Consider the following 18611-nt stretch of genomic DNA (forward strand, 5'->3'; position numbering starts at 1 on the left):
TCATATTTTCTTCAATAATCTTTGTGTATTTTAGTCTACAGTTCACATCTGAGAGCTGCTCAACTTTTATTCGCTTTAAAACTTTCTTACATGTTATTCTTTTCAATATGAAATTCAATTTTATCCTGCTCAAGACTAAATAGTGATCACGTCCAATTTCAAATCCTCTGTACACTCTGGTGTCCTGCACCAGTGGAAAAACATCACTATGAACAATAACATAGTCAATGAGACTTTTCTTATTCCTTGCCTCTTCTCTCCATGTGAATTTGTGCACATTTTTATGTTGGAACATGGTGTTATTAATAACCAGTCCATGTCCTGAGCAGAAATCCAACAGATATTTGCCATTATTATTAGCTTTGCTCTTTTTCTCCAAATTTTCCCAAAATATTTTTGTATGTCTCACAATCATTTCCTACTCTGCTATTTAGATCCCCAACAAGGACCAACTTTTCCTTTTTCATTGTGTCAGTTGCTTTTTCTAAAGCCTCAAAAAATTCCTCCACTTCTACCTTAGTAGAACCTTCTGTGGGACCATAGGCACAAATAAGTCTCATTGTCCAGTTACCCATTCTCATATTTGCCGACATTACTCTACTTGAGACTGACTGCCATTCAAGAAGATTAGCCTCGTATTATGTTGAATACTATGGCTACTCCTTCTTTTCTTTGATTGTCATTTCCTGAATATAACATTTTGTATTTATTGCTCAGAAAGATCTCACCAGTTTTTGTCTTTTTTTGTTTCAGTCACCCCTATTATGTCGATCTGGTACTTATCTAATTCCTCAGCTAGCTCCATTTCTTTGCCATTCAGTCTTCTTACATTGATAGTACCGATCTTTAACTCTGGTGATGTTGTGTTGGGGTTTGTTTTTAGATTTGTTCCAGTAGCTGACTTTCTGCCATAACAAATATGGTATGAAAATCAGCTATAAAAAGACAAAAAAAAACTATGAAAATATGCAGGAACATTTAAAACATCAGCTGCATCCTGAATGGAAAATCTATAGAAAACAAGTAAAAGATTTTCAGCTCTGTAGGTACAAAGTGAAGATGACAAATTAAATATGGAATAAGAGAGAAATTAGTCAAAACACTAAATCAGCTGTTCAGACCAATTTTAACTTATTAATCTACAAGCCAGGTTAAAAATAAAACAGTGGATCAAAGACAGAAGACCACAGATAGCTCTGAAAAACAATTAGGATGGCACAAGTCACTTGTATTAAGAATGAAGATATCAGGAAGGAACTTGACAATGTTAGCATTCAGGAGTTTGTGAGCAGTGCTAATCTCAATTTAAACAGAATGGAAGAGGAGAGGTTAGCAGAAGAAATGTCTGATGCAAATGGAAAAAAAAAAAAAAATCCAGAAGACTGAGATCTAGGTGGACTGATTCAGTAAGAAGTGCATTAGAAGACCAAATATAAAATCTAAGGACTCAAATATTATCAAGATTAATTTGGAAGGAAACTGCTGATATGACGTTACTTATAATAATGTAAGCCTGTATATCTTCTGGAGAGTATATCAGGAATATGATGATGCTGATAACATCCTATTTATACCATATAATTGCACAAAGTTTTGACCAGCTTTTTTTTTTACCACTTTATCCTAAGCCGTTTCCATATCTACAAAACTAAAATACAGATCCATGTTATATTTCAATGATTTCTGAACTACGTCTTAAATGGAAAATCTGATCTAACTCCTATTTGGCCTAAATCTAGTTTCTCTTCCACAATTGTTTTCTTAGCCTCTTCTCAAGTATACCTGCACATATTTCCATGTGCTTTCCTGTGAATTTATGCACAATTTTATGATTGAACGTGATGTTAGTAATGACTAGGCTATGTCCTGAACTGAAAACCAGCAGGTATACTTAACATTATTAGTAATGAAGTAATTCATTAATTAATAACTTATCTGAACTGCAGTCATAGTTAAATTCATCTTTTAAATTCATAATGGAAATTATAATAATCTTTCCAAGATTAACCACCTTACCGGCTATTATGGATCAAATACGCATCCCCATACGCTTCATATCCATCATATATTTCAATGTAATATCAATGGTATTACAATTTTAATATGCACTTCACATCCATGATAACCTTGACATCTATAGACGTCTTGGCCGGTAGCGTGGTTAAAAGTAAGAGATAAACACAAGTATTAAGATAATCCAAGTTTATCTACCAGATGACTCCACTGGAGATGATGAATAATGGTAGTGAAAAGGCACAGAGGAGGACCAAGTTCTAGGTGGATTGATTCAGTTATAAGTGCCTTAGAAGAATGAAATATTAGATATGAAAATACTGGAGTGGTGACAATAGACAGATTTGAAGGAAAATTGTTGATAGGAGATTAGCAATAAAATTAGCGCATATGTAAACATAATCAAATAGTACTGTCATATTATCCTGTACATTCCTTGATGGTATATATCAAGAAACTGATGATGATTTTACTAGTTCTTACCAGATGTTACTTCTGTTTTCTGGGATGAACTATTATGTGTTCCTCCAAGTATAGACAAACACACATAGCTGGGAAGAACTGGTAAAAGTCCATTCCAGAAAAAAAGTGCAAATATGGCTAAAAATTACATCATATAAAATCAGATGATATAGTATTATTTACAAATAAGGTGAACTTACGTGTTCACATGGGCAATTGACAGTCTTTCGTCTTCCCTCTATCTGATGAAGGGATAGAAAAATGCTGTGGCCTGCAGAAAATACATGCTTGCATTTTGGAGGATGCACAACATATTTGATGGTTCTTTAATTGTAACCAAATCTGCATGTGAAAGGGGGGGGGGAACTAATGTGTTTTTAGGGTACATTAGGAAACCATAATTAAGGAGAATGCTGTATTTAGTTGGAATATTTATTATTATTATTATTACCTGACACCTCCAGGGAGTCCAAAGGCTCAACAAGGGAGGGCACCTATTCTACAGCTCTCTGTCTCCGCCACTCAATCCACCAACGAACTGCAACTACACCAATGCCATCTACCACCCACCACCACCACCACTAGTATTTTCTAGACATTTTCACAGACAATCACAAACATCCATGCCCACGGCAAGATTCGAACCCATAGCCTTTTGACTGGAGAGTGGATACGCTAACCACTTGGCTATCCAGGCCAGTAAATTTGAATTTCTAAAAGATGTAAATATGTGGACCATTATTATTAAATCATGCAAGGATAAGAAGTATAAAGGAGAGAAAGAACAGGTGTGAATAGAAATACTCTCATTATTAGCAAATGAATTATTAATAATTAACATTTGTGATATTGCATATCTTGCCATAAATACTATTACAACTTCCACAAACCCCCTGCACTGCCCACAGAATTGCACGAGCCCAGTTCCATTAGTGGCACTGTGCACAGTCAGCCTTCGCATGTTTATGAGCAGAGAGAGAGGTCTAGCTGTATAATAAGATTATGAGAACTGTGTAGCAGCAACAGAACTTCACAAGATTGGAATGCAGCCACCTGTTATTTTCAACATGCTAAAAACACTTACGATCAGTAGAGTTTGTGTATCCGACTATTAACCATTATAATGATACAGAAGCCAACCTGGTTGGCCGAGTGGTTAGTGTATCTGCACTCCGGTCAAGAGGCTGCGGGTTCAAATCCTGCTTAGACATGGATGTTTGTGATTGTCTCTCACCTTCATACATTCATTCATCTAAGTATATATACACTCTCCCAAGATGGATTGGGTCACCATGAGAGAAGTAGACCCAACCCTCCTGCAATGGGAGAGGCCTTCACCCTGTAGTGGATAGAAAACAGGCTGATCATCATTAATGAAATAAATAAAATATTTATTTCTCTATTTTGGAAAACCAAAGTTAGAAAAAAACAACAGATTGATTACAAACTCACAAGTTACAGGAAATGCTAGCTGATTAAAAAAAAAAGTTAATGTGAAATTTGGCATTGTTTGGACCTCGCAATATTTTCATAGTCAGGTTGATTGGCCACATGAAGTAGTAGCCAATTGCAGACACTCATCCAAGTGATCATTTAATTTGGTTTCTTAATTTATTTTTTATGATGTTCATATTTGAAAAAACGGATTCTGACAAGTATGTCGATCTGAAACACGACAGAATTTTTCGTGCAATATCAGTTAATATTGGAAATTTTTCATGCGTATACTTCCAAATGACTTCATTGTTTATTGATTTTAAATGTAAACTATTCTGAATGTTTATTATCTCAAGTTCTACTTCAGCTTGGTTTATATCAAACAGCCCACTAATTTTATTTGAAATTTCTGTGATGTTCAAGTTTTCTTGAAATGGATTATTGATAAAATATACAATCATTTCAGTTTTTATTAAAATCTTTAAATCTTGAATTTATTTCTTCCTCAACTAATTCTATTTCACGAATAAATTCTTTTAAATCACAGCGAAGCATTTCTTGATTTTGTTCAAAAAATTTTAATAAATATGGGAGATGTCTAAATTCTCAGTCATTTATATTTTTCTTTAATAAAAGTAAGTATTGATGGAAACTTTTTATTGAACTTAACATGTCAATTAAATTTTTATGTCTACCTTGTAACTCTAAATTTAAATTGCTTAATTTTGTATAGAAATCTACTAAAAATGATAAGTGTAACAACCATCTTTTATCACTCGATTGTGGATAAATAGAAAAATTATATTGTTAATTAATACAAGAAAGCTTTCTAAAAATTTATTTCTGCTGAACCAGAGAACATTATTGTACAACAGAAGTTCCCTATCATCATCTGCCTGTAATTTAAATAACCGCCGTTGCAGGGCTTTTCCTCGAACAGAATTGACAATTTTAAATGTACTATCCAAAACATCTTTTGTGTTTAATCTTTTACTACACAGTACTTGTTGGTGGATAATACAGTGTTACGTTAAAATATATGGATATTTGTCATCGTTTTTACATAATGAAATGAAGCCTGATTTATTACCTATCATTGCAGGAGAACCATCAGTAGTAATAGACATAAATTTAAAAAGGAAGTTTGTGTTGTTTCACAAATTCATCAAATTATGAAAAAATGTCTTCTCCCAATTGTCCTTCCCAATAATGGTACAATTTTCAAAAGTTGTTCTTTACTTGAATAATCTTGAAATACCATGTGAATAAATACCATTAACTGAGCAGTATCAGTGAAGTTGTTTGATTCATCAAATTGTAATGAAAATGCAACACACTGGTGAATGTCTGACATTAACTGGGTATTCAGATCAGCACTTAAAATTTCAACTCTTCTCATAACTGTTGGGCTGGAAAGTTGTAAATCTTTAATATTCGAAATGATTTCATTTTTATTTTTAAAATCAGAAAATAAAGACTCTACTGCTGCAAGAAATGATTCTTTTATTAACTCTCCATCAGTAAAGTTTTTTTGCTTTTATTAATAAATGACACTCTTTCAAGGATGCAATAGTGGCTGATATTGGGTTATTTATTACTTTCGAAATCATATTTTGTTGTCCAGAAAGTAATACCTTTAAATTTATAATTTTTAATTCACGTATTTCGGAATTTTGGGGAAAATCTTCATCATATTTTGCATGTAACAATCGAAAATGTCTCTCAATATTACCTTTTTTGGAATTGCTACAGATGAATTACAAATGAAACAACGACACTTTCCATTTACCATCAGTAAAAAGCTTTTTTGCTTTTACTAATAAATGACACTCTTTCAAAGATGCAATAGTGGCTGATATTGGTTTATTTATTACTTTCGAAATCATATTTTGTTGTCCAGAAAGTCCTGCCTTTAAATTTATAATTTTTGATTCACGTATTTCGGAATTTTGGGGAAAATCTTCATCATATTTTGCATGTAGCAATCGAAAATGTCTCTCAATATTACCTTTTTTGGAATTGCTACAGATGAATTACAAATGAAACAATGACACTTTCCATTTACCATTGTAAAGAAATAATCCATTTCCCATTCTTTGTGAAAACGATATGTCTTCAATTTCTTTCATACACTCATGATTAGCCTCAAATTAAAAAAAAAAAGTAACTTTTAAATATTTTATTAAAATAAAAAATGTTTATAACTTATCAATTAGCGAACAAAATAATGGTAAATCCAGCGATAAATTTAGAGCAACCGAAACTCAACTGAAATTCTAACAGTGGATAGTGGGAAGTGTGTGATGTAGTTACAAGTAAACACGATTATAAACGAAATGCATACGATGTGCTTTGCTTATAATCGTATTCACTCGGCTTGCTGTTTGACTTCCACTGATCCAAATAAATTCATTTACCCAGACTTATAAGAAAATTACTGATTTGACAATTTTAACGAAAAATAAATAAACAATAGCAATACACTTAAAGAGGCTTAAAAAATAATACAAAATAACAATAAATAAATTATTGTTTTCAGTTTTAATTAAATTTGTAAGTAATGAGGAATAAACAAGAGATCGACCAAAAATCCCTCCAATTGATGGGTTGAACACCACTGCTTTAGTGTATCATTAAATACAGTACAGAGACATTTCACAGTCTTTATACTGTATTTGGCAAACATTTACTGTAATTATAGATAACTGGAATGATACTTCATAATGAAAAACACTCCATTCCCACAGAATATACTGCAATGCATGCAAGCAAAACAGAATTTATTGCTGCACTAAACATAGTAACTAACTAAACATATTTGTCCTAACATCCTCTTTCAAATTTTCAGTTCCAGAAAAGATTTATAACAGCTATTTACAATAGTCACCAAGTATAGAAAGCACATAAATTACATTTATGTAAACTTTACATAAATCAAATTTATGTAAAGCAAAAGATGCATATGAGAAGATATGTATAACTTGAAATCAGTTCGAATTATGTTTGAGATATTCAACATCATTAAGACATTTCACAAATGCTAATTTTACAAATAAAAGTCTACCAAAAAAGTTGCAACTAAAATAAAATTGTGAAATGCAAACTGTGAAAATGCAACTCTCAGATGCAGCAGCAGCATACACATGCTAGGCAGGAACTAGCTTTGGCAAGTTCCCACTGGTGATTTATGCACATGCAGACACTGCCTGGCACAAATGTGTTAAAGCACAAGATACGAAATTTATAAAAATAAGGTCAATGCAATGCAGATAAATTTTAGTCAAACTAAATAAAGTCCACAGGTAGAGATTATGCAGACCATGAAAGTGGAATAAAATAAATTGGAATAGGTTAAAGAAGATAATTATTTAGGTACCTTAATCAGAGAATTATGAAGTAACTATTAAAGCATAAATCTAGGATGACCAAACTTATATCTGGAAAAATCCATTTTTTTTTCCTCTAAAGAACTTAAAATCGAAAGATACAGATCAATGATAATGGTCTACTGTTCTTTATAGCGCAGAGACTGGGGTTGTCACAGAAAAGAACAAGGATTAACAGACTTTGAAAACAAGTGTTTAAGGAAAATAAACAATATGGACTAAAATTAAATGAGATTAGGAAAGAATTAAATTGCCAATGATATCAAGAATTAAAGAAACAATTATGAGGGTACAAACATGTACAGAATGTTTACTGAAAGACCTCAGATGCTCAGAAACTGAATAATAGAAAGGTATCTTTGGGTATACTATGAGGAAATGGATAGGAAAACATCAAGAGTATAACTGGACTGAACTCCTAAGAAATTTAAATATCTTGGCTACAAACATATGACTGTAAATCAGATGTTTGTAGTAGCTTTAACCTGACTCTGGCAGACAAGAATGATGATTACTAAATCCTGAATAAATTAGTAATTAATAATTCTTAACAATCCTTTCAATAAATCCATTAGATTATTAAATATTTGTTAACTGATCCCCTGAGTACTGTAGTTTAATACTTTGCAAGCTATTCCAATTTTACTTACCTGCTTTCCTCTCCTTCTAACAGTTTACGATATGCTGCAATCTCCAAATCTAATGCAACTTTAACATCTAACAGATCTCTGTATTCTATTAACTGTCGTTCCATTTGCTCTCGCAAATGATTTAATTCATCTTCTTTAGCTTGTATGGCATCATGATGCCAATCACGTTCCTGCTCCAGCATCTTCTCAAGATCCCTAATTCTACTCTGAAGTGATGTATTCTGCAAAACATGAAAATTTTCTTTAGATGTAAAGTATTATTTTCAGTCTTCAGAGATGCTGCATTTATAAACAAAAAGAACATAATGAGTTTATTAGTTTGAACCACAAAATAAACTAAAAAATCCAAATTTAAATAATTCATATTACTGAAATATGATTTTTTTCAGGCAATAATGATAATGAAAAAGGAGTAGCAATAGCATTTAACAAACATGAAGACAAACTTCTTGATTGGAAGGTAGTTTCAAGTAGAGTTCTGTGGCAAACTTCAAAATGGGGACATGGACAATGAAACTTATTTGTGCCTATGGTGCTAGAGAAATTTCCTCCAAGGAAGAAGTGGAGAAATTTTTTGAGTCATTAAACAGGCAGCTGACATTAAGAAAATGGAAAAAGTTGTTGGAGATCTGAACAGCAGAGAAGGAAATGAATCCCACAATGCATATAGGAACATTTTGGGGAAAATTTGGAGAAAAGGGCAAAGCTAATAATAATGGTATTTACTAGACTTCTGCTCAGAACATGGACTAGTCATTACTAACATGTTTCAACATAAAGATATGCACAAGTTCACATGGATAGAACACACAAGAAAAGACTTATTTACTACATCATTGTTGATAGTGATATCCTCATGCTCATTAAGGATACAAGAGTGTACAGAGGATTTGAAACTGGAAGTAACCATTAACTTAGTACTAAGCAGGATAAAAATGGATATCACATTGAAAATAATAGTATGTAAGAAAATTTTAAAAATAATTAAAACTGAGTAGCTTTTACAAGTAAACTGTAGACTCGACTATGCAACCATTATTGAAGAAAAAAATGAATCAAATTGAAAACAAGAACCAAACCTTGGGGTCTCAGTGGCAAAATCTGAAGAAGACGTTGATTGATTCAGCTAGGGAGGTATGTGAGGAAGTTGTCTGCAAGGATAGAAAAGAACACCATGATGGACACAAGAAATTAAAGAAACAGTCCTGGAAAAGAAGAAAGCATACCAAAAGTTCCTAGCAAATAAATCAGTACATGCCCTAAAAGAATACGGAGAAAAATGTGGGAGAGCTAAGCTGTGTGTATAAGTAGCTAAACAAAAGTCATTGGAAGACTAGTAAGAATATAGAAAATAAATATCAGGAAGGTGGCAAAATGTTCTAGAGGCTACTGAAGTTTAGAAATGGAGGAAAGAGTACTGTAAAAGGAATCAAAGATGATAAAGGTGACATGAAAACTGAAGATAAGAATATCCTAGATGTCTGGAGTAATTACCTTGAAAGACTGCGAAACGAATCAAGCAGTGACAGAACCATACTAGAAAATTTTCAAGAGGAATGCAAAGAAGAGTAGATATCAATACTTGAGGTAGAAAAAGCCATCAGAAACTTGAAATGTGGAAAGATAGCTGGAGCAGATGATATTCGACCAGAAATGCTTAAGTATGGAGGTATAAAAGTTTTTGCATAAAAGTTCTACAATGAATAATTCAGAGGACCTTTTCATCAGAAAGTTGAATTCCCAATGATTGGAGTAGAGCTCTCATAGTCTTCTTAAGTATTCTGCATTGAGCAGGTTCTTCTCTTAGCAGCAAAATCTTTCCTTCCACTCTCTTCAATTCTGAGCCATCTCTTTCAAGGTTGTGTACCTGTCTCCATTCAGCATGTCATCAAGCATTGTTTTCCTTACTCTTCCTCTGGGTCTTTTTCTGTCTATTTTTCCTTCGATAGCATCTCTGATGATTCCATTTCCTCTGAGAATATGTCTGATCCAGTTTCCCTTTCTTCTTTTTATCCTCTTTAACAGACTTCTTTCTTCTTCTACTCTTTTTAAGACCTCTTCATTAGTTATTTTATCTATCCATTTGATTTTTTCCATCCTTCTCCAAATCCACATTTCAAAATCTTAATTTCTTCTTTCTTCAATGTCCAACTTTCAGCTGCATAGAGGGCAATACTCCACACAACATTTTATTAATCTTTTCTTTAGGTTTCTGAAAGTTTATTTTTCACTTGGTCAGACTATAATAAATTTAGTTTAATCCTTTATCCAAGTGTGTGCAAACAAAGTTTGCATCTGAAAGTATCTTCAGGACTGGGGTAAAGTGGTACAACACCAGGCGACTCCTTGCAAAGGCGGAGCAAGCTACCAACACTCCTATCTCAGTATCTCCCATAATGCAAAACACATCTCCTTGCAGATATGTATAATGTTATGCATTAAGGGAAGGGCCACTACCCAGACTAGTTTCGACCTTTATTGAGGTCTCTTCAGTGGGAGCCAGGCCCAAGTGGAGAGATACCAAGGCAGAAGCATTAGCAAGGTCATTTCCTCCTATAGAAGCTGCCAGACGGTGTGCCACCTTTTTATTAAATTACTCTGGATACTCTCAGTCTAGAAAAAATGCTTCTGCCTTGGTATCTCCACTTGGGCCTGGCTCCTACTGAAGAGATCTCAATAAAGGTCGAAACTAGTCTGGGTAGTGGCCCTTCCCTTAATGCATAACATTATACACATCTGCAAGGAGATGTGTTTTGCATTATGGGAGATACTGAGATAGGAGTGTTGGTAGCTTGCTCCACCTTTGCAAGGCGTCGCCTGGTGTTGTACCACTTTACCCCAGTCCTGAAGATACTTTCAGGCGCAAACTTTGTTTGCACACACTTGGATTAAACTAAATTTATTAAAAACTTTAGGTTTCTGTCCATTATACTTCTGAATAAATTCCATTTTCTATTAAAGGCATCTCTTCCCATCGTTATTCTTGCTTTTTTTTCACTTTTACATCTTCAATCACTGCTAATCACACTTCCTAGATATTTAAATGTCTTTACTTGATTCAATTTTTCCCCATTTATTCTGATATCCATATTTCCCTCTTTCCTTGCTATTTTCATTACCTTTGCTTTTCGTATGTTAATTTTCTTTCCATAATTGATACAGTATTCTAGTAATCTGTTCAACAGATGTTGTAGTCCTGTTTCAGTATTTGATAATAATGCCTTGTCATCTGCGTATCTTATTGCAAATATCTGTCTACCTCCAATCTTTATTCCTACTTCCAAATTCTCCAGTGCTTCTTTTAACATTGCTTTGGAATACATGTTAAACAAAACTGGCAACAGAGAACAGCCTTGTCTTACTCCTCGTCCAATGATACCTGGTACTGCTGCATCAGGTATGTCTCTCACCATGGAAGTTAGTCCCATATATAGTGATATAATTAGCCTTCTGTCTTTCCAATCTATACCAATCTTTTCCATTACTTCCACCATCTTATCCCATTTGATAAAGTCAAAAGCTTTTTCAAAATCTATATAACACATGTTAACCTCTTTATTCACTTACAGACTTCTTTCACTTATTATTCTTAACAGTCCAATCGCATCTCTTGTTCCTGCTTCCCTTCCTGAAACCAAACTGATCTTCTCCAAGAAATTCTTCCACCTTAGATGCAATTTTCCATGTTAGGTTTCTCATAAGTATTTTTGATGTATGGGAAATGAGGCTTATTGTTCTAAAATCCTTGCAATTCACTGCATTACTTTTTTTGGTATAGGTATATTGGTATATTCTCACTGAATGTGAGAATTACAGAGGAATTTTTCTACTAAGTGTTCCAGGTAAGATTTATGCAAGCATACTTGAAAAGAGGTTGAGAAAGATTGTAGAAGAGAAACTTGGAGGAGAACAAGCTGCATTCAGGGAAAACAGAGGTCGTCAAGATCAGATTTTCACTTTAAGACAAATAGTTCAGAAATCGTGGGAATATGACAAGGATCTACAAAACTGCTTAAGTTTTGTAGATCTGGAAAAGGTGCCCAGAGAAAAGCTTTTCAAAACACTACAATTATTTGGGATGAATGGATCATTATATTGAACAATACGTAACCTATATTTAAATTGTCACTCAGCAGTTAGAATTGAAGGAAATACAAGAAGATGGTTTGATGTAAAATCAAGAGTAAGACAAGGATGCACATTATCTGAACTCTTATTCATCATCTATATAGATCACATTATGAAAGAAAATAGCATCAAGCTTGATATTAAAATTGGAGATGTCAAACTAGGCTCTTTATGTAGATGATGTACTCCTAAACACATCTAGTGCAAGTTTGCTGCGCATCTGCTCTCCAGTCAAAAGGCTACAGGTTCAAATCCCACCATGGGCATGGATGTTTGTGATTGTCTGTGGAAATACTAGTGGTGGCAGGCAGTAGATGGCGCTGGTGTAGTTGTGGTTAGTTATAGTTGGTGGATTGAGTGGTAGAGACAGAGATGTAGAGTAGGTGTCCTCCCTTGCTGAGTTTTTGGATTAACTAAATTGAATAACAACTAACAAATTTGGCATGAAAATCAGCAATAAAAAGACCAAAACTATGAAAATAGGTAGGAACACAGAAAACTTCAGCTGCATTCTGAATGGAGATCCCATGGAACAACTAAAATATTTCAACTATTTACACAGTTTTTAGTGAAGATGTGAATTTTTTTAGTGAATTTATATGAAATAAGAGAGAAATTAGCCAAAACACCAAACTACCAGTATACAAAACAGTATTTAAGCCAGTTTTAAGCTATGGATATGAGAGTTAAGTTAGAAATAAAGCATTGATCAAAGACTAGAGACCACAGATATAAGGGTTCTGAGAAAAATTAAGGAAGTGAACCGATGGCATCAATGGCAGAATCATATTAAAAATGAAAATATTAGAAAAGAACTTGAAATGATTAGCATTCAAAAATGCATCAGCAGAGCTAATCTAAGATGGTATGACTACTTAAATAGAATTGCTTCAGAAAGGATAGCAAAGCAGGTGTTTGATGCCAAGAAAGACACCAAGAGAAAGACCAAGGTCTAGGTGGATTGATTTGATCAGAAGTGCCTTCTTCTTCTCCCTCTTTTACTTTGTGGTGTCGAGGGTTTTCAATTCATTTAACCGCAATCATACACAAGGATAAGGTATTGCCCTCTGCCTCCCAGTGCATCCTATGTCTGCAGAGACACTGAGTTCTCAAGGCCAGTTTGCAGGATGAAAAACCCCAGATAAACTGAGGAGAAAAATCCTGCAGTCCACACCCAAGACTGGCTAACCTGACTAAGTCTGAGAAAGATCCTAAGCTCCTCACATCAGCGATGGGAATCAAACTCAGGACACTCCTTTCCCAGGCACATGGTTGTGAAGGGCATAGCTACTCGGCTAACTGCACAGACAACAGTAGTGCCTTAGAAGCATGAAATGTTATATAAGACAATATTAAAGTGCTCACAAGTAATAGATTGATAGGAGATTAATAATAATGTAAACTTAATCATGTAGTGCTGTCATAGTAACCTGTACACCCCTTGGGGGGTACATATCAGGAAATTGATGATGTTAAATATGCTGTTGATCTTGCTAATTATGGATTAAAATTATGGATTAAAAATGAAATCTTTTAATCTTTACTTAACTGCAACTAATATGAAATTTAACATCAGAAATGCAAATCCTAAAGCCATTTCTAATATTTTTTTAATCTTATTAGAGTATATCAGACTGAGAGGAAGGAGATGTGAATTTGATATACTGCATCAAACTTCATAGTTGTTTTTTTTTTAATGTTACTTTTACTCCCTCACTAGAGAAAATTTGTAGTAACCAGAGGAAGAATACCAACAAGCTATAAAAAAACAGAGAGAAAACACATTAAAACTTATTTATTTGTAGAATTTAGGCATCTTCAGTATGGAACTACCATACCATATAATCAAACAATAACAGAAAATTCTAAAAAGAGCCACCTTAATAGTTAACATAAGACAACAAAAACAATCAATTTCACTTAATAAAAATTTTGAATTTCAATAATAAAAATGGTCAACAGTTATTATGCCAACTCATGGCATTTTAATACTGAAACCACAAGAATATCTGCTAATGATGTTCTTTAAAAAATGCTTTGGATATGAGCATTTGATTGGGACTTTTTTGGTAGTTGTGAGTTCATTATAGTGGTATTTGCTATGTAAGAGTCAACTATAATAATCACAGAAAACACTTTTTTATCTTTACTTAAAAAGAGTTTTAAAACAAATAAAATATATTACCTGAGCTTCCAAATCAGCAACTTTTGAATTCAATCCATCCAATCTTGACTTATAACTACGCAGTTCTTCTCGGCTTGTAAAGGCACTATTTGTATATCTATCTACTTTGTTTTGTAAGTCTGCAAGCTGTAAAGAAAAAAATGGAATAATGAATGAATACCATTTAATTTAACAAGCATATTCAACTAAGACTACATAATATTACTTAAATTTATCATCATCTACTTTAAATGGATTTTAACATTAGTATCATTAATAATTAATGGTCTCCATGTAGTCACAAAATTCTGTGAGAAGACCAGCATATCACTCCTTAAACCTGTACACCAGCTGCATATTTCACCACCTATCAGGCACTATAATGGTCCAACTATCTCCATGAAAAAAAACACTTCTCATTCCACTTATCTCTTCCCTAGCATTTTTTCATATAGTAAAACAAGGAGAAAAATCATCTCCTCGGGTGTCAATCCTTTAAATGTCTCGATCATGTCCCCATCTTCATCTTTTATCCATCAAATTCTGTAGTTTGCATGCTCTCAGTGTATCCTTATAACCAGCGCTTCACAAGCCTGCTCATTTTTGCAATATCCCAGCATACTCTTTCCAAGAATTTTCCTTCAAATATTAGCAACTAAATTTGAGCACCACAAGAATCTAGATGTGGCTTAATCAGAGCTTTATACAACAGAATCACCACTCTTCTGGTCAATTTCCTTCTCTGTATTACAGCAATCCTCTGGATCACCACCTTTCCAACATCATCTAAACTTCCAATTTTTCACTAACTATCACCCCAATTGGTGAGAGTTAGCAAAAAATTGGAAGATCCCTCCATCTCCTCCACTTAATCTAGTATAGTTCTGCCAATAGAGTATGCAGGCTAAATTTTGACTTTACATTTAGTTGAATTAAATCGACATCCTTATTCAAGTGCTCCTGAAGGACCACACATTAGCATAATTACCCTTCTAAGTTTCGCATATATGCAAACTGACTATCTCCCTGCAAAGTGACAATATCATTTGCATAAAGTTTAAACAGCAAATCCCAGTACTGAGTCCTGTGGAATCTGACTTGTGACCTTCCTTTTCTTTCATACCACTTTTTCCATACACAATTCTCTGATATCTATCAGACAACCAATTTCCAAAACAATTGACTAACCTGATTTAACAGAGTGGCATCCTGTCAAATGCCTTTACAATATATATATATATATATAGTAGGGGGGTCTTCCCCCTACTATATATCATGCCTAAGTAGCTGAAATGTTTTACCTTGTTCCACAGGTTTTCTGTTCACAACACAGTTGATATTTTCAACGATTCTACCTATTTTCATTGTCTCTGTCTTTTTATTGCTGACCTTCATACCATACCTATTACAACAACTATTCAATTTAGTCAGGGAATCTTGCAAACTTGTAGTGGATTTATTTAGAAGTATAACATCGTCTGCATAATACAAAGAGCTGCAATTAACATCTCCAATTTTGATATTATCATGTTTAATACCACTTTCCTTCATAATGTGATCCATATAGATAATGAATAACAGAGGGGATAATGTACATCCTTGTCTCACACCAGATTTAACATTAAACCATCTTCCTGTACTTCCTTCAATTCTAACTACTGACTTACAACTCAAAAAAGACTAAGTATTGCTTGATATAAATGCCCCACTGACACCATATAATTGTAGCGTATTGAATAGCTTCTCTCTTGGCATCTTGTCATATGCCTTTTCCAAATCGACAAAACTTAAATACAGATCTCTGTTACATTCCCATGCTTTCTTGACTATTTGTCGTAAAGTGAAGATCTGATCCTGACAGCCTCTATTTGACCTAAATCCAGCTTGTTCTTCACCATCTTTCCTTCCACAATTCTTCTCAACCGTTTCTCAAGTATACTTGCATAGATCTTGTCAGGAATACTCAGTAGGGAAATACCTCTGTAATTCTCACATTCAGTTTTATTTCCCTTTTTATATATCGGTACTATGAGAGCTCTACTCCAATCATCGGGAATTCGTCCCTCTGTCCAGGCTTTCTGAACTATGCATTGCAGCCACTGTAAGACTTTTATACCACCATACTTCAGCATTTCTGGTCAAATATCATCTACTCCTGCTGCCTTTCCACATTTTAAGCCTTTGATGGCTTTTTCTACTTCAAGTATGGATATGTATTCCTGCCTGTATGGCAGTTGAGTGTTTTTTAATACTATGCTATCACTGCTTGTTTCGTTTAGCAATTTTTCAAAGTAATTACTCCATACTTCAAGGATATATTTTTCTCCTGAATAATATAAGCACGTAAACACAAGAAAGATATTTAATTAGCCAAATATTTCGGTCTGAAAATTGCAGACCATCTTCAGTGGCACAACAAGAACAGTTTTAAAAAATACAAGACGGAATACTAACAATAGATCATTTAAAAATAGAACAAGCCACGTGATGTTATATCACTAAGTATTAAAGGGAATATTATTAAGCAGAGACATGATTGTAATAAAGATATTAATTAATAATATTAAATAACATAAAATTAATATGAATTAATGAGTTATCCTGATTAGACTTTCCCAGATTTTTGATACAGATATACAGTCATTCCGATTCAGGTTAGGACGATGGAGTGATGCTTCTACGCTTTCTTTGAATAAACGTTCAAATTTATAGTGGGATCTATGTAAGAGGCGAGTTTTTGACCAAAGGATGTTGTAATATAATTCTTATAATCCACCACTAAACAACAAAGATTCAACACGTCAAGATCCAATTCCATACATCTCTGGGATTTCAGAACCTATCTCAAGAATTCTGAAGAAATATGAGTTAACAGCTACATATTCACCTATTAACAAATTATCTTCACATTTTCCTTCTCCTAAAGACAAACGCTCAACTATATCTCTTCCTGGAGTTTATCAAATTCCCTGCAACTGTGATCTCTCCTATTTTGGACAAACTGGACGCTCTCTTGAAAAAAAGAATCCAAGAACATAAATCCTCCATTCATCACAACAAAAATGAAAAATCTGGATTGGCTCAGCACAGGATTGAAACTAACCACAACATCCTTTCTTTTAGGGTTACACGGTGATTAGCATTCATTTTAAAAATTTTATGGAATTTGCAACCGTGACACGGCTGTAAATTCCATAAAATTTTTAAAATAACCACAACATCCTTTGGTCAAAAACTCACCTCTTACATAGATACTGCTATAAATTTGAACGTTTATTCAAAGAAAGCTTAGAGGTATTACTCCATCGTCCTAACCTGAATCGGAATGACTGTATATCTGTATCAAAAATCTGGGAAAGTCTAATCAGGATAACTCATTAATTCATATTAATTTTATGTTATTTAATATTATTAATTAATATCTTTATTTCAATTATCTCTCTGCTTAATAATATTCTCTTTAATACTTAGTGATATAACATCACGTGGCTTGTTCTATTTTTAAATGATCTATTGTTAGTATTCCATTTTGTATTTTTTAAAACTGTTCTTGTAGTGCCACTGAAGATGGTCTGCAATTTTCAGACCGAAATATTTGGCTAATTAAATATCTTTCTTGTGTTTATGTGCTTATATTATTCAATCTTTATGTCACAAGTATCCTTAAAATATCAAATCTTTTTCTCCTGTTTTCATGTCGCCTTTATCATCTCTAATTTCTTTTAAAACACTCTTTCCTCCATTTTTAAGCTTCTTCAACAACCTCCAGAATATCTTACCATCTTCTTGATATTTATTTTCTATGTTCTTGCCAAAATCCTCCCATGACTTTTGTTTAGCTAGTTTTATACAGTGTTTTGCTTTCTTGCATTTGCTTCTATATTCTCTAAGAGCACAGCTGACTTATTTGTCAGGAACTTTAGATATGCTTTCTTCTTTTCCTACACTGCCTCTTTAACTTCCTGGGTCCACCATGGAGTTCTGATTTTTCTATCCTTGCAGACAACCTCACTACATGCCTCTCTGGCTGAATCGATCAGGGTTTTCTTCAAGGCTTTCCACTGAATCTCCAAAGTTTGGTTCCTGTTCTCAAACTCTTTCATTTTTTCTTCAATAATCTTTGTGTATTTTAGTCTACAGTTCACATCTGAAAGCTGCTCAACTTTTATTCGCTTTAAAACTTTCTTACATGTTATTCTTTTCAATATGAAATTCAATTTTATCCTACTCAAGACTAAATAGTGATCACTTCCAATTTCAAATCCTCTGTACACTCTGGTGTCCTGCACCAGTGGAAAAACATCACTATGAACAATAACATAGTCAATGAGACTTTTCTTATTCCTTGCCTCTTCTCTCCATGTGAATTTG

General features: G+C 33.6%; 1 protein-coding gene across 1 annotated transcript in view; it reads right to left on the reverse strand.

Moving 5' to 3' along the window:
• LOC150108598 (lamin-like) overlaps nucleotides 1-18611 on the reverse strand; it is a 118734-nt gene that overhangs the window by 68464 nt on the left and 31659 nt on the right. The window contains exons 5-6 of the mRNA XM_090390885.1: nucleotides 14262-14387; nucleotides 7949-8169 (exon numbers count right to left, since the gene is read on the reverse strand). Coding sequence (XP_090247011.1) covers nucleotides 7949-8169; nucleotides 14262-14387 — 347 coding nt within the window. The remainder of the gene's footprint in view (nucleotides 1-7948; nucleotides 8170-14261; nucleotides 14388-18611) is intronic.

The sequence above is a fragment of the Typopeltis vanoorti genome, chromosome 3 (genome assembly GCF_054136105.1).
Source record: "Typopeltis vanoorti isolate ZY-2024b chromosome 3, IOZ_Tvanoo_1.0, whole genome shotgun sequence".
NCBI lineage: Eukaryota > Metazoa > Arthropoda > Arachnida > Uropygi > Thelyphonidae > Typopeltis > Typopeltis vanoorti.